Source organism: Manis pentadactyla, chromosome 6 (genome assembly GCF_030020395.1).
Source record: "Manis pentadactyla isolate mManPen7 chromosome 6, mManPen7.hap1, whole genome shotgun sequence".
Classification (NCBI taxonomy): Eukaryota; Metazoa; Chordata; class Mammalia; order Pholidota; family Manidae; genus Manis; species Manis pentadactyla.
The window spans coordinates 319,631-341,936 of NC_080024.1; the positions used below are offsets into that span (position 1 = coordinate 319,631).

The following is a 22,306-nucleotide window of genomic DNA, read 5'->3' on the forward strand; positions in this document are numbered from 1 at the left end:
GCGGGCGCGCGGGGCGGCGGGCGCGCGCCGCCATCTTGCCGTACGGGGGCCGCGGGGCCGGCTCCCACGTCCCGCAGCCGTGTCGCCGCGCGCCCTCCCCTCGGGGCGGTCCCGCTCGGGGCTCGGCGCGGCGAAGCAAGGGCCGGAGCCTGGTGCGGCGCGGCGGCCGAGGCCCGAGATGGTGATCTGCTGCGCGGCCGCGAACTGCTCCAACCGGCAGGGCAAGGGGGAGAAGCGCGCCGTCTCCTTCCACAGGTAACCGGGCCCGGCCCGCAGACGCGCGCCTCCGGCCACGCCCCCGCCCAGCCGGGGGAAACTGAGGCCGCACGGCCCGGCCGAGGCGGAGACACTTTATGCGCCGGGCCCGCGAGTGAGTCAGCGCCGGGCGCTGTGTGACCTTGGCCCGGCCGCCGTCTCTGGGCCGGGACACCGCGGCCGCCCCCTGCGCCCACCGGCGGCCCACCGCGCGGCCCCGGCGCCCACCTGAGGGCCCCCCCACCGCTCCCCACCCAGGCCATCGAGCGCTCATTGATTCGAGTCGGCGCCGCCGGGTTCCAAACAGTGCGTTCTGGAAACGCGCTTCCTCGGGGAGGTCGTCCTCTTGCATTGGCTGTGACTGCTCTCTGTTCCTGCGGTCGGGAACGTGGCCGAACGGAGACAGCCGGTCCTCGGGGTTGGCGTGCCGCAGACGCTCCTCGGAGGGTCCGGGCCGCCCCCGGGCAGGAAGCGCTCGTGCATCCCGCGGAGCAGGGCCGGCCGCTGCCCCGAGGCGGGGAAGGGGCTCCGCGGAAGTGGGCCCGCAGCGGGCGGGGGCCGCCTTCTCCCCGGCCTGGCCTGGCCTCTCCGCGAGGGCTTCTCTCGGACTTTGGCGCTGGAGGTACCACAGCCCTGATCTGAAGGCGCTCTGCTTTGAAAACCTCCTGGCGCTTTTGTTTTATGTTACTGGGTGTTGTTTAAGGTTTTAAGACCTGAAAGACATTTGTTGTTTGTAGACTTAGTGGGAGTTCACAGTGGTTTGCTTCGATCCTTAAGTTGTTACAATCTATCAAAAAAACAAGTTATATTATTTCAGAGGTCAGCCACCAGGTTTTCGTGACAGTTTCTTTCAGAGCCTGGTCACAGCAGTTTTGTTACTGTTTCCGAAAACGAGGCAAAGCGTTGTAGAGAAAGCTGCTCTTGGCCTTCATAATAGTCTAACTGCTGTGGGTCAAAGGACATGAGAATGGGGTGGGGGGTCTTCGGGAAACGGGCTCGCAAAGCGTTGAGGAAGTGTAGAAGGTCACGTTGCTTAGAACTTCCTGAGGAGTTGGTATCCGCTCTGGTCCTGTCCATGGCGACCTCAGGTGGGTGAGATAGCCCCCCCCCCGATGCGCCCACCACCACCACCACCACGTGCACAGTGTGCTCAGTTTCTAAATAGAAACCTTGTCTTAGCAGAGATAATGTGTATCTCATTCAGTATCTTCCAGGGATGGTTGCTTTTTTAAAGGAGCAGTTTTTCTTCTGGTAGGGGAAGTGCAGTAGGGAACACCTACGAACGTCCTTTGAGTCTGACGACTGGTTAGAGCCAGTCTCACATCCTCAGCTGTTGGAGACACAGTTGGGGCCAGGCACCATGCTGGGCATTTGGGATGTTTAGGCCACCACCTGGCCTGGCTTCTAAATGCGGAACATCCCTGTTTTAGCATCCATAGTCGTGCATCCCAGTCACAATGGGAGGGTTAGTCAGCTACAAGCAACCAGGAACTATTATGGCATTTCCTGAAGCCTCCAGTTGTCTTAATGCCATCCTGTGCTGTCTCGGGGCATTTAAGACAGCCTGGGAAGCATCTGTCCTTTTTCTGCCCTACAGACTGTAAGCTCCTGCAGGGTACGCATTGGACCATTAATCTTTCTGTTCTAGTAGTAACTTACAAGTAGGTGTGCCTTAAGTCTTCATAATGTCTTTTAGTGGATAATCAAGTCAATATAGGTTTGGACATTTGCAAAACGCTCGCTTTGCTTTTATAGTTGGTAATTTTAGGGGTACACATTTAGTTATTTCTAATTGCTTTGTTATTTGTCCTGCAGGTTCCCCCTAAAGGACTCAAAACGACTGATCCAGTGGCTCAAAGCTGTTCAAAGGGAAAACTGGACCCCCACTAAGTATTCTTTCCTCTGTAGTGAACATTTCACCAAAGACAGCTTCTCCAAAAGGCTGGAGGACCAGCACCGCCTGCTCAAGCCCACAGCTGTGCCCTCCATCTTCCACCTGACTGAGAAGAAGAGGGGGTCTGGAGGCCATGGCCGCACCAGGAGAAGAGACACCAGAAAGGCCTCTGGGGGCCTGAGGGCACGAGCGAGTGACGCAGACGGGAGGGTTGCTGCGGGTCCATCCTCCTCCTCAAGGGAGAGCCTGTCTGCTGGACCAGAGCCCTGCAGGGTGAAACGGGCCACGCCACAGGGTGAGACTGCTCCCAGGGCCGCCCGGGGAGCCGCAAGCCAGGAGCGGGCACCACAGACACCAGATGGAGCTCCAGGAGATGGTCTGGCTGCCAAGGCATCAGGCAGCCAGGGAGATGCAGTCACACCCACTGGGGATGCTGGCGATGAGAACGCTGCCTCCCCCAATGGGGGCTTGGTGGATAAGAGTGGTATTTCCATGGATGACTTTAGCCCCCCAGGATCTGGGGCATGCAAATTTATTGGTTCGCTTCATTCTTATAGTTTCTCCTCAAAACACACTCGAGAGAGGCCGTCTGTCCCCCGAGAGCCTGTCGACCGAAAGCGGCTGAAGAGAGACCTGGAGGCCGGCTGCAGTGGGACAAGCCTGGGGCCCGACAAGGGCTTGGCCCAGAGCCCCCCGAGTTCCTCCCTCACAGTGACACCGCAGGAGCCGTCCCAGAGCCCCTCCGCCCCTCCGGCAGATGTCACCCCGAGGCCAGCCGCAGAAGCTGTGCAAAGTGAGCACCGCGACGCCAGCCCCATGTCCATCAACGAGGTCATCCTGTCGGCATCAGGGGCCTGCAAGCTCATCGACTCGCTGCACTCCTACTGCTTCTCATCCCGGCAGAGCAAGAGCCAGGTGTGCTGCCTGCGGGAGCAGGTGGAAAAGAAGAACGGCGAGCTTAAGACCCTGCGGCAGAGGGTCAGCCGCTCTGACAGCCAGGTGCGAAAGCTGCAGGAGAAGCTGGACGAGCTGAGAGCGAGCTTCCCCCGCCTGAGCAGCCTGCTGCCCGCCGGCCGCGGTCAGTACAGCCGGGCTCCCTGCCTGTGCCCATGAGAGCCCTGCTGCGGGGGGCGGGAGGGAGAGGCCCAGGGTAGCGCGCCTGTACACGGAGCCCCCACTGGCTCCAGGGCACTTGAGGGGTGAGTGCCGCTCCGGGCTTCAGCCAGTAGGAAAGGCAGCCTCTCACGTGCACTAGGGGAGCCACTCAGACCCACTGGCTCAGGGGGCCCCTGCAGCTGGTTTCCCACTGGAAAGGTGGGGCTGCCCTACCTCACACAGGTGCGACCTCCAGAGGAGCCAGCGCCTCAGCGTAACATAGAGCAAACTCTTAAAACCACGGGGAGGGCCTTGCCATCATGTTTTGATGAATAGCCTTAAAGTTAAATCATTTTGATCATTAATAATAATTTCATGAAAAATTTAAACATTATTTGGGTAAAATATATTCTCTTTTGTAGAACTTAAAACATTACAGAAATACGTAGGCTAAGAAGTGGTGAAAATTCCCATTTCTCATTATCTCCTGACTTGTTCCTTGTTGCTATCAAAATTTGGTGTGATGGCTTAGACGATTTTCTGTGCTTTTACATGCATATCTTTGCATCTATACAGATAGGTTCGATATGTTTTATATGTTAGCTACATTTCTGCTTCTCCTATTTTGTCATTTATACTAAATATCATCCTTTACATTTTGAGGATAGTATCTTTTACCTGTAACATATACATGGCAAACGTTTAATCCAGACTAATGTTTGTCTTCTGGGATTTAATTAATTAACACTTCTGGTGGAAAAAGGCTCTTAAGTGACAGGACCTTCTTGACCCCCAGAGCTACAACCATTAGCACAACCCTAACAAAAGCAAAAACAAAACCCACCCCATGTGTCTTCACATGCTGTGAGGGTCTGAGGGGACACTGCCCCAGCAGAGGGCTGAGGCACTGGCAGCTCCCTTCACCTGGTGTCTGCAAGCTGTTCCTGTTCCTCTTCAAGGGTCAGACTTCCCGACATTTGTCACTATTACAGGTCTTTCCAAACAACTGGTCCTTTACTCCTTTGAGCAATTCGGCATTGTTTCTTCTCGGTCGTCCTTGCTTCTCTGCTCCTGTCCTCTCTGCTCCGTCTTTTGGCTCCCTGGTCCCTGCAGTGGAGGCCATGCCCCTTCCCCTGTACCCTTGCCCACTCCTGTGCTGTGCCTCAGGCTGCTCCCTGGCTGTTCACTTCTAAATAGTTGGTAGTTTCACCCTTAAGTCCTTGCTTAACAAGGGTTATTTAGAAGGATGGGCGTTGACAGTTTTTCAGATGGATAGACTTGGGGAAGAGAGCTGATTTTTTGTGATTCATTTTTTTGCTCTAAGATCTAGTAAGAGGGTCACTTAAAGATACTGGCTTTTTGGAATCTTTTTGAGATTTCACTGTGGCTTAATACACAGTCTGTTTTTGTGACTGTTTCATTGTGGGAAAGAAGATGTCCTCTCCGCTCACTGGTAACATTGTTCCTCCCTCTCCCAGAGCTGGGTCCAGCTTATCTGTATTAGTCAACAGGTCTGTTTCCCAGCTTTCACTTGACCTGTTGATTTCTAAGAGCAGGAAGGTGGGTCTCTCCCTGGGATGCCCATTTTTTCTTTTATGTCTGTCCAGTTTTATGTTTCAAAGCCATATTAGAGACATAAGTGTTCCTGACTTTACCAACACAGAGAATCCTTGTCCCAGTTTGTCCTATTTACTCACCTTTCCAACCTTTCTATATCCCTTTATTTTATAGCTACATTTTAACTCAAATTGAGAGCCTTTGTCTTTTGAGGAGTAATTTAACCCACTTAAAATTGTGATTATGGAGGAGCTAGGATCCGGCTTACCCTTTTATTGTTTAGTTTGTTAGGCTTTCTTGTTTCTTTTTCTGGTCTTCTAGTGGGTGTCTGTCCACTGTTAACAACCATTTGGTCCTGTCTGTAAATGTAGGGTGGGTCAGCTCCGGTACCGTCCATGCCCTCCCAGCGCCTCACCTTCCACCCCCCAGGTGGCACCTGGCTGTGATCTGTTCCATATGCCTGTTGTCCCCACCAAGCAACCAGAATGAGATTATACAATTTTTGGTTACTTTGTTCACCATTTTTTATTGTATCCAACATTTTCCTCCTTTTTGGAAATATTTAATGATCTTTTTTGGACTCATACAGCAGTAAAATTTGGGAGCCATTGAGTTTGAGATACTCCTTAGGTGCTCTAGCCTCTCAGAGATGTGTGCCTGTGTCTGCATTCCCAGGGAGGCTGGAGAAGAGACAGGGCCCAGTCAAGGAGCAGCGTGTTTGTGGAGGTGCTGCTGCAGAGGATCCGGGGAGAGGGCTGGAAAGGCAGAGCGTGGGGGCCGCGAGAAAAGGCTCTGCAGGGAGGATGGGTGCTGGGCCAGGTTGGCTGCCGCCCTGTCCAGAATGGAGAGGATGGCTGGGTGCTGTCCCATGGGGTCTCCTCGGGGAGGGGGAGAGCAGCTGGTCTAGAATGGGTGAAGGGGGCAGAGCCAAGGTGCTTTGAGAGGTTTGGCCATGATGCGGAGTCGGGAGATGGGTAGCCAAGGGAAACATGGCTCCAGAAGAGTTTTATTTGTAAAGTAGTGACAGGCAAGCAGGTGTCTGGGCTGCCGTGGGCCAAAGTGATGGAACGAAGGGTGCTGGGCCCTGGAAGGAGCCTGGGGTGGGGCTGAGAATGGGAAAGATGCTGCTCCTGTGCTCCCAGGAGGAGGGGAGGGGAGGATGGGGCAGGGGTCCTCAGCAGTGGGAGGGAGAGGGGCCCTGATTGGGTCTCCAGGGCCTGCCCAGAGCTGCCCGCACAATGTCTGCTCTCTTCACAGTTCCCAGTGCTATTAGGAGTTTGTTGATGAAGGAACCTTTAGGTCTTTTTTAGGATTTTATGTTAAAGGGGCTATACCCACATTATTCAGTCCATTATCTTTAGCTACTCCCCTGGGTTTTGGACAAATTCCCTGCAACAGTACAGCTGGGCCGTGGGCCTGCGGGAAGCTGGTGAGTGACTCCCCTTCCCTAGGCTTCCCTTGTGTTAGTGCAATTCATTACTTACAAGGGATGAACCGAGATTACTACATTAGTAATATACTGTCCATAGTTTACATTACAGTTCACTGTGCTGGACTTGAGTCTAACAGATGCGTAATGCCATGTACCCACCATACCAGCACAGGTGGGCTGCCTTTTCCACCTGGTCACCCTTCCCCTCCCAACCCAACAGCCGCTGTTTTCTGTAGTTCAGCCTTTTAGAACGTCACGTAATTGGCGTCTGTGGACACCACGGAATCAAGCATGTGGCCTTTTCAGTTTGGCTTCTTTCACTTAGCAATATGTACTTAAGGTGCCTCTGTTCTTTTTGGCTTCATAGCTTTTTTTCTCTTTTCCTTTTTTTTATTAAAGTACACATAACAAAAAATTTACCATCAAGGCCATTTTTAAGTGTACACTTCAGCCATATTAAACACTTTCATGCTGTTGCACAGCACCCCCAGAACTCTTGTAAATACGAAACCCTGTGTGTATTAAACACAACTTCCCAGTCCGCTCACAGCCCCAGGCACTCACTATTCTACTTTCTGTCTATGATTTTGACCCCTCCGAGTACCTCAGATAAGTGGAATCAGACAATATTTGTCCTATGACTGGCTTATTGCATTAGCATAGTGTCCTCAAGGTTCATCATGTATGATGTAGCACAAGGCAGAATTTGCATTCTTTTTAAAGCTGAATAATATTCCATTGTGTGAATATACCACATTTTATTTACTTCTGTCTCCACATTGTAGCTGTTGTAAATAATGCTGCCATAAACAGGGACATGCAGATATTTCTTCCAGACCCTGCTTTCAGTTTCTTTGGGGTTTTTCCCAAAAGTGGAATTTCTGGATCATATGATAATTACATGTTTAATTTTTAAGCAACTTCTATACTGTTTTCTATAGCAATTGCACCATTTTATATTACTACCAGTGGTGTTTAAGTGTTCCAATTTCTCCACATCCTTGCCAACACTTGTTTTCTGTTTTTGATAGCAGTTGTCTTAATGGGGATGAGTAGGTAAATAATTGTGGTTTTGATTTGTACTTCTCTAGTGATCAGTGATGTTGAGCATCTTTTCATGAGCTTTTTGGCCATTCGTATGTCTGCTTTGGAGAATTGTCCATTCAAGCCCTTTTTGTCCATTTTATAATCAGGTCATTTGTTTTTTTGTTGTTTACTTTCAGGAGCTCTCTGTATATTCTGGATATCAATCTCTTACCAGAAATATAATTTGCAAATATTTTCTCCTATTCTGTGGGCTGCCTTTTTACTCTGTGGATAGTGCCATTTGATGTACAAATGTTTTGATTTTTCATGAAGTCTGATTTGTCTACTTACTGTTTTTCTTTTGTTAGCTGTGCCTTTGATGTAATAGCCGAGAAATCACCCCCAAGTCCAGTGGTATGAAGCTTTTGTTCTGTTTTCTTCCAAGAGTTTTTCTGTTTTAGGTCTTAGGTTTAGGTCCTTGATCCATTTTGGGTTAATTTTTGTAGATGGTGTTAGATAAATATCCAGCTTCATTCTTTTGCATGGGGTTATCCAGTTTTCCCAGCACCATTTGTTGAAAAAACTGTCTTTTCCCTATTGAATGTGGTCTTGGCACCCTTGTCAAAATAGATTTGACCATATATGTGAGGGTTTATTTCTTTTTTTAAATTTTTTATTAAGATATAATTGATATACACTCTTATGAAAATTTCACATAAAAAAACAATGTGGTTACTACATTTGCCCATATTATCAAGTCCCCACCCATACCCCAGTGCAGTCACTGTCCATCAGTGCAGTAAGATGGCACAGATCCACTATGTGCCTTCTCTGTGCTACACTGTTCTCCCCGTGATCCTCCACATTGTGTGTACTAAACATAATACCGTGAGGGCTTATTTCTGAACCTTCTATTCTGTTCCACACTATGTCTGTCTATGCTAATAACACACTGTTTTGATTACTGGAGCTTTGAGAAGTTTTGAAATCAGGGAGTGTGAATCATCTCAGTTTTGTTCTTTTTCAGGATTGTTTTGGCTGTTGTAGGTTCATTGGGATTGCATATGAATTTTAGGGTGGTTTTCCTATTTTAAAAAGCATGGTTGGGATTTTGATAGGGATTGCATTGAATCTGTAGAGTGCTTTGGGTAATATTGTCACTCCTAACAGTATCAAGCCTTCCAGTTCATGAACACAGGATATGTTTCCATTTATTTATTATGTCTTCTTTAATTTCTTTCTGAAATGTTTTGTAATTTTTACTGTACAAGTCCCTCACCCACTTGGTTAATTCTCAAGTATTTTCTTTTTGATGCTATCATAAATGGAATTGTTTTTGTAAATTTTCTTCAGGTAGTTCATTATTTGTGTATAGAAAAACAACTGATTTTTTATGTGTTGACTTTGTATCCTGTTCTTTACTGAATTCATTTATTAGCTCTAACAGCTTTTTTTGTGAAGTCTTTAGGATTCTCTACATATGAGATCATATCACCTGCAAATACAGGTAACTACTTTTTTTTCCAAGTTGGATGCTTTTTCTTTCTATTTCTTGTCTGTTTATTCTGAATAGAACTTTCAGTGCAATGTTGAATAAAAGTGAACTGGTATCCGTGTCTTGTTCCTGATCCTACAGGAAGAGCTTTCATTCTCTCACAAAAACCAGTTTAACATTTGCTGTGTGCTTTTAACACATGACTTTTATTATGTTGAGGTAGTTTCTTTCTACTCCTATTTTGTTGAGTGTTTTTATCATGAAAGGGTGTTGAATTCTATCTCACGCTCTTTCTGCATCAAGATGATTGTGTAGTTTTCCCCCTTCATTTTGTTGATGAGGTGTATGACTTTAGTATATTAAACTATCGTTGCATTCTAGGAATAAATCCCACTTGGCCTGATGTGTAATTCTTTTAATACTGCTGCTGAATTCATTCTGTTAGTATTTTGTTGAGATATTTTGCATCAGTGGTCATAAGGGACATGATTCTCCATCATATTTCGCTTCAGTGTCAGGGTTATGCTGGTCTCATAGAATGAATTAGGAAGTGTTCCTCTTCAATTTATTGAAAGGTTTGCGAATGATTTCTATTAGTTCTACTTTAAATGTTTGGTAGAATTCACCAGTGAAGCCATTAGGTTTTCAGCATTTCCTTGTCTCAAGATTTTTTTATTCGATCCTTTTACTAATTATAGGTCTACTCAGATTTTCTGTTCCTGAGTTAGTCTTGGTAGGTTTTATGTTTTTAGGAATTTGTCCCTTTCATCTGGGTTATCCAGTTTTTTGGCACACAGTTGTTGAAAGTCCTGTTATACTTCCATCTTATTTTTGTAGAATCAGTAGTAATGTCCTCACTTGTGTTTGTTTTTAGTAACTTGAATCTTATCTCTTTTTTTCCTAGTCTGTCTAGCTAAAGGTTTATTGATTTTGTTCATCTTTTTGAAGATATTTGGCCTATTTTTTTTTAATTGGTTTGTTTTTTTTGTTGTTATTTTTGAGTTTTACAAGTTCTTTGTATATTTTGGGTACAAGCCCTTTTTTGTTTCAGTTCATTATGTAATAACAACATCACAGTCTACAAGTTAAATGTATGAAATAGAAATGGTAGGAAAATCTAAACATAGGTCAGGAATGTGAATTTTTCCAAAACCAGGGGCCAAAAGAAAATGCATTGCCTGCAGGGCCCAAGGAGGAGGAAGCAGGGAGGGCGACAGGTAGTTTTTTTGTTTTTTTTTCTTCCCAAATGTTTTCTCCAAGTCTTTTCACTTTATTCTCTTTTTATTTTGTTCTCTTTAACAATGTCTTTACAGAAAATACATTTTTTATTTTAATAAATTCCAGTATCAATTTTTTCTTACATGGATCATGTTTTAGTGTTGTATCTAAACCTCATTGCCAAGTTGAAGGTCACATAAATTTTTTTCCTGTTTCTCTAAGGAATTTTTACTTTTACTTTTTACATTTAGGTCTGTAATCTATTTTGAGTTAATTTTTGTAAGGTGTAAGGTCTGTGTCTAGAGTCTTTTTTTTTGTATGGTCCAGTTGTACCAAGCCATTTGTTGGCTGGACTAGACTCTTCTTTCTCCATTGTACCACCATTGCTCCTTTTGTCAAGAAGTGGTTTGCCTGTATTTGTGTAGGTCTGTTTCTGGATTCTCTGTTGTGGATTGATCTGTGTGTCTTCTTTTGCTGACACCATGCTGTATTGATCACTGTGACTTTTTAGTAAGTCTTGAATTGGGGTATTGTGAGTTCTCCATTTGGTCCTTTTCATGGATATTTGAATATTGTGCTGGCTATTCTGGGTCTTTTGCACCCCCCTTCAAACTTTAGAATCAGCTTGTTAATATCCACAAAGAGACTTGCTTGGATTTTGATTGAGGTTGTGTTGACTTTACAGGTCATGTTGACGTCTTAGCAGAATTGCGTCTTCCTGACCATGAACACAGACTGTCCATCCATTCATTTGGCTCTTTTATTTCTTTCTTCAGAGTTTTATAGTTTTCCTCATGTAAATCTTATGTATAATTTGTTAGAGTTGTACTGAAATATTTTTTCTTTTTTTGGTGCAAGTGTAAATGTTCCTGTGTTTTCTGTTTCAGAGGTTATTACTGATATATACAAAAACAATTAAATTTTGTATGTTAATCTTGCATGCTCCAAAATTGCTATACTGCTTATTCATTTCAGGAGTTTTTTGTGGATTCTCTGGGATTTTCTGCATGGACAGGCATGTTATCTGCAAACAAAGACAGTTTTATGTTTTCCATCCCAATCTGTATATCTTTTATCTCCTCTTCTTCTCTTACTGCTTCGATTAGGATTTCCAGTGCAGTGTTGAAATGAGCGTGGGAGCAGCATCCCTGCCTTCCTCCTGGTCTTAGTAGGAAAGCTTTGAGTTTCTCACCAGTAAGTGATGTGAGCTGTTGTGTTTTTTTTTGGGTTTTTTTTGTTGTTGTTGTTGTTTTAAATAGATGCTCTTAATCAAGTTGAGTAAGTTCCTCCTTATTCTTAGTTTATTGAGAGTTTTTATTATGAGTGGGTATTGGATTTTGTCAAACACTTTTTCTGCATCTACCGATGGGATTGTGTGATTTTTCTTTGATGGATTACGTCATTTGATGCAGGACCAACCTTGCATACCTGGGAAAAAACCCACTTGGTCATAACATATTTTTTTATGTTGTTGGATTTAATTTGCTAATGCTTGTTAAGGATTTTTGCATCTGTGTTCTTGAGAAATACTTGTATGTGGTTTTCCTTTCTGATGATGTCTTTATCTAGTTTTGGTTTTAGGGTAATGCTGTGAGTTGGTAGTAGTCCCTCTGCTACTACCTTCTAGAAGAGATTATGAAGAACATGTATAATTTCTTCCTTAAAGTGAACTTGTCTGGGCCTGGTGCTTTCTGTTTTGGAAAGTTATTATTCATTCAATTTGTTTAATAGATACAGGCCTATTCAGATTATTGTTTCTCCTTCTATGAGTTTGATTAGTATGTGTCTTTCAAGGAATTGGCCTGTTTCACCTAAGTTATCAAATTTGTGCACATAGAGTTATTCATAGTATCCCTTTAGGGACCTTTTGATATCCATAGGATCAGTAGTAATGGCCCTTTTATTGTGCTACTGGTAATTTGTGTCTTCTCTTTCTCTTTTCTTAGTTACCTGGACTAGAGTGTACCAATGTCAGTGATCTTTTTTTAAAAAACAGCCTTTGATTTTTGTGATTTCATTATTTTCCTATTTTCAGTTTCATTGGTTTCTGCTTGCTTTCAACTTAAGTGCTCTTTTTTTTTCCTACTTTCCTAAGGTTAAACTTAGATTATTAATTTTAAACATTTTTTCCTTTTCTAATATATACTCAGTACCATAAGTTTCCCTCCAAATGTTGCTTTTATTGGATCCCACAAATTTTGATAAGTTGTATCTCATTCCATTTAGTTCACATTTTTTTATTTCTCTTGAGGTTTCCTTGTTGACGCAGTTCAGTTCTTTAGAAGTGTCTTGTTTAATCTACAAATATTTGGAGATTTTTCAACTACCTTGCAATTACTGATTTCTAGTTTAATTCCTTTGTACTCTGAGAGCATACTTTGTATAATCACCAGTCTGTTAGATTTGTTAAGGTGAACCTCATGGGACAAGATATGGTCTATCTTGGTGAGTGATCCATGTGAGCTTGAGAAAGATGTGTGTTCTGCTGTTGATGGATAAAGTAGGCGTTCGGGTTCTCCAAAGAAACAGAATCAACAGGATGTATACATATACATGTGCATATACATGTACATATACACAGACACATAGACAGATATGCACATACATACCAGAGGAAATTTTATTATAGAAATTGACCCCTGTGATTGTGGGTAGAAAGCTGGTAAAGTGATTGTCTCTGTCCAAAGGCCTGAAAATTGTTGGGGGGTAGGGAGGTAGGAGCATTTAGGTGGGTATAAGTCTCAATTTGACTCTAAAGGCCCAGGGACCAGGAGCAGTGCTGTCTCAGGACAGAAGATGGCCCAGCTCAGAGAGCAGGTTCACCTGCCTCTTGTTGCACGCAGGCCTTCAGTGCCCACCACGTAGGGAAGGGCCATGTGCTTTACTCAGTTCACCCATTGAAATGTTCTCTTCTGGAAACACCCGCACACATGCACCCGGAAATAACGTTTACCAGCTCTCTGGGCATCCCTCAGCCCAGTCAGGTTGTGTGTCTTCCTTTTTACTGTGTAATGACCCTCTTTGTCCCTGATAATTTTTCTTGTCCTATTGTCTACTTTGTCTGAAACTAACTATTCCAGCTTTCTTTTGATTTGTATTAGCATGATATATCTTTCTCTATCACTTTACTTTTAATCTGTGTCTTTATATTTAAAATGTTTCTCATAGACAACATGGAGTTGAATCTTTTTTTCAATCTACTCTGACAGTCTCCATCTTTTCATTAGCATACTTAGGCCATTTATGTTTTAAAGAGATTATTGCCATAGTTGGATTATGTTCTGTCATGTTAATAATAGCTTTCTGTTTGTATCTGTTCTTCCTCCTCTTTTCTGCCTTTTCTGGTTTTAATTGAGCATTTTAGTGAATTCATTTTTTCCCCTTACCATACCAATTAATACTTTTTAAAAACTTTTTCAGGGTTGTCCTAGAATTTGCACTAGACATTTACAATTACAGTTGACCCCTGAGCAGCGCAGTCGAAAATCTGTCTGTAACTTTGATCCCCTCAAACACTTACCTGATATTAGCCTCCTGTTGACCAGAAGCATTACTGATAGCATAAATGGTTAACACATACTTTATGTTTATATCTATTAGATACCATGTTTTTGCAATAAAGCAAGCTAGAGAAAAGAGAATGTTTATTTCAAATTGTCATAAATCTCCCAAAAAATTTTTCAGTATATTTATTGGGAAAAAACCTTCACATAAAGACGACCTGCACAGTTCAAACCCATGTTGTTCAGGGATCAGCTGTAATCTTAGTCCACTTTAAAATAATACTGTGCCCCCTCAAGGGCAGCACAAGTAGTTTATAACACAGTATTCCCCATTTCGTTCTAATCCTTTATAAAATTGCTGTCATTCATGTCACTTGACTGTATTCTTTAATCACACTGTTACTATTATTGATTTGAACAGACACTTGTCTATTAGGTCAATTAGGAATAAGAAAAAGAAAAGATTTTATTTGACTTTCATTTGTTCCTTCTCTGATGCTCCTTTTTTTTATTTTCATAGTTTTCTGGTTTTATTATATCAATCATCAGTATTTATTAAGATAAACAAATACAACTAAACCAGTGGAAAGAAAAGGTCTTGGGGTCCACCTAGTTTCATGTTGAAAGGTAGAAAACGGAAAAAAAAATTTTTTTTACAGCACTTTAGCTTTTGAATGGAGGTACCTGCTGACGTCTTCTGTTTCTTCCTTCATGATGTGCTTTTCTTTTAATTTGGTCCTCTCAAAAGGAATCAAAGTAGGGGGCTCTGCAAGAGGTGCGCACAGGTAAGTCCGTCATCTGGATGCATCTTCAGACACACCCTCATGAGACTCAAAGCCACAGGATGCGCACCTGAGAACTTTTCTTCAAGAGTTTCCGTGTCTTCTGGTTCAGGAATACTGATGCCTTGGAAAAATTGGTTGCTTGTAAAGATAGATTGGTGTCTTGGGATTAGTTTTCCTAGTGTTCTGATTATCAGATAAAGTTGGTCCACATCTGATTTTTCCAGGCCAGAGTGGCTGGCCTGTCAGAAGCTCTGCAAAAACGCAACCAGTAGCCCATACATCTACCAAAGAACCATACTGAGTGTCTCCCACAAGAAGTTCAGGACCTCGGTACCATCTCGTAGCCACATAATCAGTGTAGGCATCTCCTAGAATCAGAATTCGTGCAAACCCAAAGTCATAGATCTTGATTATTCCTTGCTTAGTTATCAGAATGTTTTCAGGTTTTACGTCTCTGTGAATACAGTTATGTTTATGACAGAAATTAAGAGCTTGAAGTGTTTGCCATAAGATACTTTTTATCACTCCATTGGCCACTCCATTTGGGTTTCTTTCCAGCTTGTTTAAAAGTGTATGATCACAGTATTCAAAAACTAAATGCATTTTCCTTTTTCTCTTGAACACCTCAATGAGGTTCACAAGGTTTGGGTGTTTTAATTGCTTCAACATACATATTTATCTTAGTGCTATTTTCTTAACAACAGAATCATCTTCAGATTCCACACGTTTTTTAATAGCTACCACTTGTCCAGACGTTTTGTTTCTGCATTTGAATACAACCCATAAGACCCTTCTCCAATCTTAGCTAATTTTTCATACTTTTCCATTATAGTTGAAGTGACTTAAATTACTGTATTGATTGACTTACAGTACAGTGATGCACCTCCAACATCTGTGGAAGGGAAACTTATCTACTGGTTTTATTATCCTCAGGTAAATGATGAAAATATGCTGCTGTAAGATTCAGCTGATGGAGCATTTTATACTCTTGGATATGGTGTTTATCTTTTCCTTCCTAACCCATTTAAGTACTGCGAGCTGAGAACAAGACCTGGTCCAAAGTGCTATACCTCCACCTGGCCCTCCAGAGGCCGCCGAGGGGAAGGCAGCGAACCTGCCCTTCGCTGGAATCCTCCATCCCACCCCCACTTCTCCCTGCAGGCCTCCGAGCCCACCTGCCACCTGCCCCCGGCTCCGGCCGGCCGTGGTGCGGCAGACGGGGGCTCTGATGCTCTTTATAAAGATTTGAGTTTCTGTCGTGTATTATTTTCCTTCTCCTTGAAGAACTTCTTTTGATATTTCTTGCAGGGCATGTCTACTGGCAAAGAACTCCATCAGCTTTTATTTGGAAGAGTCTTTATTTCACCTCCTTTTGAAGGATGGCTTCACTGGACATAGGAGCTACTCGGCTTGCATGACTTCTAGTGAGAAGCCTACTGTAGTTCTTACCCTTTTTTCTCTGTAGAAAAGGTTATTTTTCCTCTGGCTTCTTTCAAGATTCATTGTCTTTGGTCTTCTGCACTTTGAATATGATGTGCTGAGGTGTAGATTTTTTGGTATTTATCATGCTTGATGTTCCCTGAGCTTCCTGCATCTGTGGTTCAGTCTGCTGTTAATTTTGAAAAATTCTCAGCTATACACGTGTCTTCCCTGTTGTCTCCTTTTATTTCCATTGTGCACGTGTATCACCTTTGTGACTCTCTGTTAGTCTTTTCTTTTTTCTGTGTTTCCTCTTTGCATTTTGTTTGGAAGGTTCCTGTTGGCATGTTTTCTGCAGATTCACTGCTGCTTCCCCCATCCGTCAGTGGCTTTCTTCATTTCTGTGACTGTAGGTTTGATCTTCAGCATTTCCTCTCCACTTAACATGACTCATCTGCTCTTGCATGTTGTCCACTTTGTCCATTAGAGCATGTTAATCGTGGTTATTTTAAGTTCCAAGTCTGATCATTCCAAAGTCCCTGCCGTGTCTGAGTCAGGTCCTTATGCTAGGTGAGGGTTCATAAGACTATGTTTCTTCTGCCTTTAAGCCTGTCTTGTAGTTTCTTTGAAGGGTAGACATGTATCAGATAAGAGAAACGGAGGCAAACAGGCCTTTAGCTTGAGGTATCATGCTGACCTGGCTCTCTTTGGGCTGTGTCTGATCTCTGCTGTGACCAGATCCCGGGGGCTTCAAATTCCTCTCGTGTCCTCATGTTCTGTCTGCCACGTTGTCCTTAGGGTTCCCTGAGAACTTCCGCCTTTCCTGTTGGGGTCCAGGTACGAGGCTGGGGGAAGAAGCAGTCTGATCTTGTGATTCCATGTCAGCCTTTTGTGGGCTGTGCCCCTTGCACATGTTTCTCCTTTTCTTTCCCCCCTTGGGTGAGATGGCAAGGCTGGTGTGGGCAGTGCCCTGCCCTGGGTGAGACCACGCCCTGGAGAGCCATTCTCACTGTGTTGTTTGGGAGATGCTCTGGGTGTGTCGCAGAACAGTTCCCTTCCTCTCCCCCTGCAGAGCGAGGTGATCTTTTTCTTGGCTTTTCATGGTGAGAACTTGGGTTCCTAAATGTCAATTCCACAAAAGTGGGACCCCCCAAGCCTGCAGCCCCAGAGATTCTCACTCAAACGCTGTCCACACTCTGCTTCCAGCATTTCATCCAAGTCAGTATCAAGAGTTCCTGCTAGTTCTTGGCTCCAGTGGTTTCTGCCCCAGGTGAGCAGATCTTGGCTGTAACTGTGTTAGCAGGTCTCTGCAGATTTGGGGAGACATCTATGACTTCAGTTTTCTGATGAGTCCAAAAAAGTCATTGATTCTTAGTTCTTCCTGTGTTTCATGTTGTGAAGACGGGAGTTCTGACCTCTAATCTCATTAGGTGTCATGGTTGTAACTGGAAGCCCCCTTCCCTTATAGTTTTTAATTTGGTTGTTGCTGAAATGCAGGAAAGCTACCAATTTTAGTACATGACCAGTTCTAACCTTATTACTTTTAATAGTTGTTCAGTTGAGACTTCTGGATCAATTAGGTAACCATGACATCTGCAGACAGTAACTATTTGGTCTCCCGTTACATCTTTTTGTATTTAATGGAAACATTTGCCCTGTTTGCTGTCCATCATTTCTTATTTCCCATGTGCATGCATACCTTCCCATTTCATGCATGATAAAGCGAGGACCTTGCTATCATTTTAGGGGAACAGCTTCTCTGGGTGTGCTATGCCAGTGAGACACAAACAGATCACAAGGCAGAACAGTGTCCCCCGCATTGGGACGGCCAGCAGTGCTCTGCTCCATTGCGCTGTGCAGTTAGTGACAGGAACCCTGCTGAAACTAATACAAGGCTGTGTGAGGCTGGCTGTGCCCAGAGGGGATCTTTCTCTGAGTCCCAGTAGGTGTGTCTGCTTGTTTCCTGTCATTGGGGTTCTGGGCTCATCTGCAGACCCGTTTGCCAGGAGACTGAGCATCTGCTTTTAAAGCCAAGCTGTGTGGGCATTCAGCCTTCTAGGAGGCAAACAAAAGAATTTCTAGAGTGACTGTTTAGAAAGACAGCTCTGTTGTGTGCCTGGCTCTGCGAGCTTCCCTGGGTCCCCAGTGGGAACCACAGAGAGCAGAGCCCCACTCCTTGCTCTGCACAAGACATTTAACCTCTCTGGCCTGTCCTACCTTCCTGAAACTCAATCTGACCTCCAAAGCTCCTCCCAGCTCCAAAATTGTCTTCTTTTTCTGAAGAATCATCTTTATGGGTAGAACTGCAGATCCCAGAATACATTCTTCAAGTTTGGCATTCACTTCCTGCCAGGCTTTTAACAGATCAGTTGTCAGAAAATAACCTTGAAGAACCTTGACTGTGTCCGGAGTTTAGAAAACTTTGGGATGGGTGAGCCTGCTTTCACTGTCTTGCTCCAAAAAAGGAAATTTTTAATTTCTGTTTTCCATTTTGGTTGAGGTTTTAATAAAAAGAAAATTACATGAGGAAAAAATGCATAGAAAAGCCTGTCTGATTGATTTGGAAGAGGTTGAAAGTAGCAAGTAGGCTAGATCCCTCATTTATTACTTCTTTGTTAACTTTTAAATGCCTTTCTTTTTTTTTTTCCTAATGAAGCATAATCTGCATAGAGTAAAACACAAGTCTTATGGATATGCCTTGATGAGCTTTGCTGTGTGATGGGCCTTATGACCTGACATGTGGGTTTGGAATCGTCTTATTGGTCCCTCCCCACGCCACACTCTTCAGTCGAAACAAGAGAGGCAGGGCCTGGGAGGTGGGGCAACTTGGAGTGGTGGAGGTGCAGACGGCCAGCTCTGCAGAGGAACCCACTTAGCCCCTGGTGCGGGCCGGCACGTGTCACACTGCTGGGCAAGGGTCATGCTGTAGTGGGAGGAAGCTACCGGTGGGATCTGTAGATCTGTAGGTATGTGGGTCCTGCTGTCTGCCACTGACTGTTCACTGCTTGTTGCCCTGTTATCCTCGCCCAAATTAAAATTCATTCCAATTAAGAGCACATAACAGCAAGCCAGGAGGACTACATCTGAAGTGTTTCTCAGAGCAATCAGAGATTCTGCAGCAGGGCAGGTGTCTCATGGTATCAGGCTTTTGCTGTGGCTGCTGGCCAGTAAGCCTAGGGTTTCCTGACATGCATTTAACTGCCGGCACCTTCATTTGTGCAAGTTAATTTTTTCTATTCCAAATGTTTCTTCTACCTTTTAAAAGATGAGTCATTTAGAATATTCTAGTCTTTTTAATATATTACTAAGTATGCATACTGCTTCCACTTTCACTTTCCTAGTGTGCTCCAGAAATTTGCAGAATCCATCAGATGTGAGGTCTGTGGACCTTGGAAACAACCAATGTCTGAAGGATTAGTTGCATTTCCAGGACTTGCTGCACTTCGGTTATGAAGGCTCCACATGATCCGGCGCACACTTCTTGGCCATTGCAAAGTCGATTTACAAGCGCACCTAAATTGGGTTTAGACTGAATTTGTTGGAGGCAGGAAATTAGGCTCTTAGCAGTCTTCTACCTGCTCTTCCAGAAACACCCTCCCACCCTCAGTTCAGGTGCCAATTATGCACTGAGTCCACCTCTCAGGGGGTTCTAACCTGCCCTGAGGGTGGGGGTCCACCCTTAGCTCATGTGGCCCCCTCTTCCTGCCAGCTAGGCTGCCTCTGTCCAGCCCACCTCTGCCCGCATCCACCTCCTAACCCACATCACGTCTAAAGCCCCTCTTCCCACATCCTGGTTCTGGCCACCCTGTCTCCAGGCTCTGCGGGCTTGCCTCTTCTCACCTTGCGTATCAGGGGAATCACACATAAGCAGTGGGCCTCGACACTGGCTTCTTTCCCTTAGCGTGACACTCCCAAGGTGCATGTGTGTTGTAACGTGTGCCAGTGCTTCGCTCCTCACACTGAGTCCCAGAACCTCGGGACAGGCCTCGTTTTGATGATCATAATCAGTTAAGGTCACATGGCCGTTGCCAGTTTGTCTCGTGACTAGAGCTGCTGGAACACGCGTGTCTGGTTTGTGTGGATGTGTGCTTCCTCTCCCTGGGCACACCTGGCAGCAGGCTGCCCCTTGTTGTGGCTCACACTCTGCCTGCGGCTGCCACCTCACCTTGGCTGGCCACTTTCGCCTCCTCACTTTTCCTGTCTTTCCCCCTCGCACCTGCCCTGCATCCCAGCCGCGTGTCCTGGCAGCCTGTCCCTGGGCTCCTTCCAGCTCAGCGTCCTTCTGGTGGTGGTTTGATCACATTTTCTACTTATTTCCCTACTCGTGCCAGCCCAGGCCTCACCTTGTCCTCTTTCCCTGCCATTTGCCCGCCCACTTCCTGTATCCCTCATCAGCAGTCTTTCCCACAGAGGCGACACGCCGTCCAGGTTTGAATGAGTGTGGCAAGACTGGGCCCCAGCAGCCCTCTGGTCTCCCTCGGGCTCACTGCTCTTTTCCGTGCCCCACGCGCTGCCGCGTTTCACCTGTTCCAGACTCACTTCACACTTAGGAATCTGGCAGCTCTCACAGCCAGCCTGGCGGGAGAGGACAGTCTGCATGGCAGCACCCTTTCCTTCCTGAGTGGCACATGGCCTCGCAGGTGTCCTGACCGATGTCTGGTGGTGCTGTCCTGCCCAGGTTGCTGCTAGTTCCTGCTGCTTGTGAGGCAGGCGTGTGCTGGGCCCATCTCCCAGGGCACCTTCGCCCTTCAGTGGGGCTGCCACTCTCCCAGCCACTCGCACAGCCCTCCGGCTTGTTTTGGTGGCCGTGCAATTGTATCTCTGTGACCTGTTTGCCCTGAAAATCAAGTTTTTTAATTAGCTTTGGTAGCCTTTTAATTATTTTCTGGAAGAGGTGATGATGTTCACTCAGACCTGTCCCACTGTCTGTCTCTTCCACTGTCCCTGCCCCCTGGCTGACGCGCTCCCCTCTCAGCCCTCTGCGGAGCAGGCTGGGTGAGGACGGCTCCATCCCGTGGCAGGAGGTGTCCACCCGGGGGTGAATGTGGCAGGGGTGGACCGTGGGCACAGCCTGGGCAGAGACGAGTGGGAAGGTGCACAGGGCGCTGCAGGGGTGACAAGGAGCCTGTGGTGGGGGCACTGTGGGATCTCTCCTGCCAGCCTTTGGGGTCTGGGGAAGGGCTGCTGTCGTGGCTGCCTTGGCATTCCCATGAGGGGGTCCCTCTGGACCAGCCATAGAAAGACCACAAGGGCACAGGGCAGCATGGCAGCAAGTGTGTGGCCCTCCTGTCAGGGTGGCCTTAGCTCTACCCAAAGAAGGGGTGAGGCAGGTCCCTCCGATATTCCAGGAGATCCCCCGCAGGCCCATGGTTTCTGGAGTCCTCACTCAATCCTGGGGTCCTCACCCAGTCCTGGGGTCCTCTCCCCACTCCTGGAGTCCTCATGCCATTCCTGGGGTCCTCACCCACTCCTCGGGTCCTCTCCCCACTCCTGGGGTCCTCTGCCCACTCCTGGGGTCCTCATGACACTCCTGGGGTCCTCATCCTGATCCTGGGGTCCTCTCCCTGCTCCTGGGGTCCTCTCCCCAGTCCTGGGATCCTCACCCAATCTTGAGGTCCTCTCCCCGCTCCTGGGGTCCTCACCCACTCCTAGGGTCCTCTCCCAGCTCCCTAACCACCATTGCAGTTGTATGCCTCCCCTCTAGGGGGCAGGCTTGGCTGAGACCCAGTGCGTGGCCCCCACAAAAGGACCTCCAGAAGGGAAGTGTGCTGGCTTTGCCGTGACATGCGTATCACCAGGACTGCTGTCCTGTGTGAGCAGTGTAGCTTCAGCAGCATATTTCTACTTCAATGCCGGCTGCTCACAAACTAGGCCACTCTGTGTGGGGCCTGGGACCGAGCCGTCAGGGAGTGGATCCTTCTGATGCTGCCACTGAGCCTAGTAAAGCCCGCCAGGTGGGAGGTTCTGTAAGCCAGAGCGGCCTGAAAAGTGATGATTTTTATTTATTCCAGAATTGTCAGACCTGGGCTGTCTGGGCTGACAGAGTTTACCTAGAATCACAAGTGTCAAACGTCACAAACCCTTGCTGTCAAGTTGGCCTCTTAGCAGCTCAGGCCACAGATCTGGGGGTCGCCTCCTCGCTCTCTGTCCCACATCCAAGCCACCACAAACCCAGACAGCTCTGCCTTCCAGTCAGACCCAGAACCTGGCCCTGCCCCACGCTTCCTGCAGCTGCTGGCCTGGGGTTGGCTGCGCAGCATCAGCCCCAGCATGGAAGCCAGTGCCTCGGCACATTCAGGTCTGTTGGCAAAGCCTAGCGTTGGACTGTTGAGCCTCCTGCTCAGGTCCACTGGTGTGTGTCCTCCGCCCCTGCTTCTCCTCAGTATCATGTTAATTGTTGGGATTAAAGTACTGAGAGGTGTGACAAGGCATGGGACAGGGCGTGGCTCAGGGGGGGCAGTAGCTGCACCTGTTGAGTGCCCTGGTGGCAGCGGGAGGTGGGGCAGGTGCCCCCTCCCGGGCCTTGGAGCCCACTCCACAGCTCGTGGTCATAACCAGCCTTCAGTCCATGATTGCTTGGTGGAGCAGGACTGGGGGGACCTGGCAGAACGGTGAGCCCAGCTCCTG

General features: G+C 46.3%; 1 protein-coding gene and 1 pseudogene across 2 annotated transcripts in view; one reads left to right on the plus strand and one right to left on the minus strand.

Moving 5' to 3' along the window:
• Positions 1 to 44: 44 nt before the first annotated feature.
• THAP4 (THAP domain containing 4) overlaps positions 45 to 22,306 on the plus strand; it is a 36,620-nt gene continuing 14,358 nt past the window's right edge. The window contains exons 1-2 of one of the 2 annotated variants that reach the window (XM_036901310.2): positions 45 to 255; positions 2,071 to 3,227. In XM_036901310.2, the coding sequence (XP_036757205.2) occupies positions 179 to 255; positions 2,071 to 3,227 (1,234 nt within the window). In that variant the 5' untranslated portion in view covers positions 45 to 178. Of the gene's footprint in view, positions 256 to 718; positions 878 to 2,070; positions 3,228 to 22,306 lie in introns of those variants that run through there. The other variant, XM_057503323.1, reaches the window with a different exon arrangement.
• LOC118920444 (cyclin-dependent kinase-like 4) lies at positions 11,098 to 16,757 on the minus strand (annotated as a pseudogene).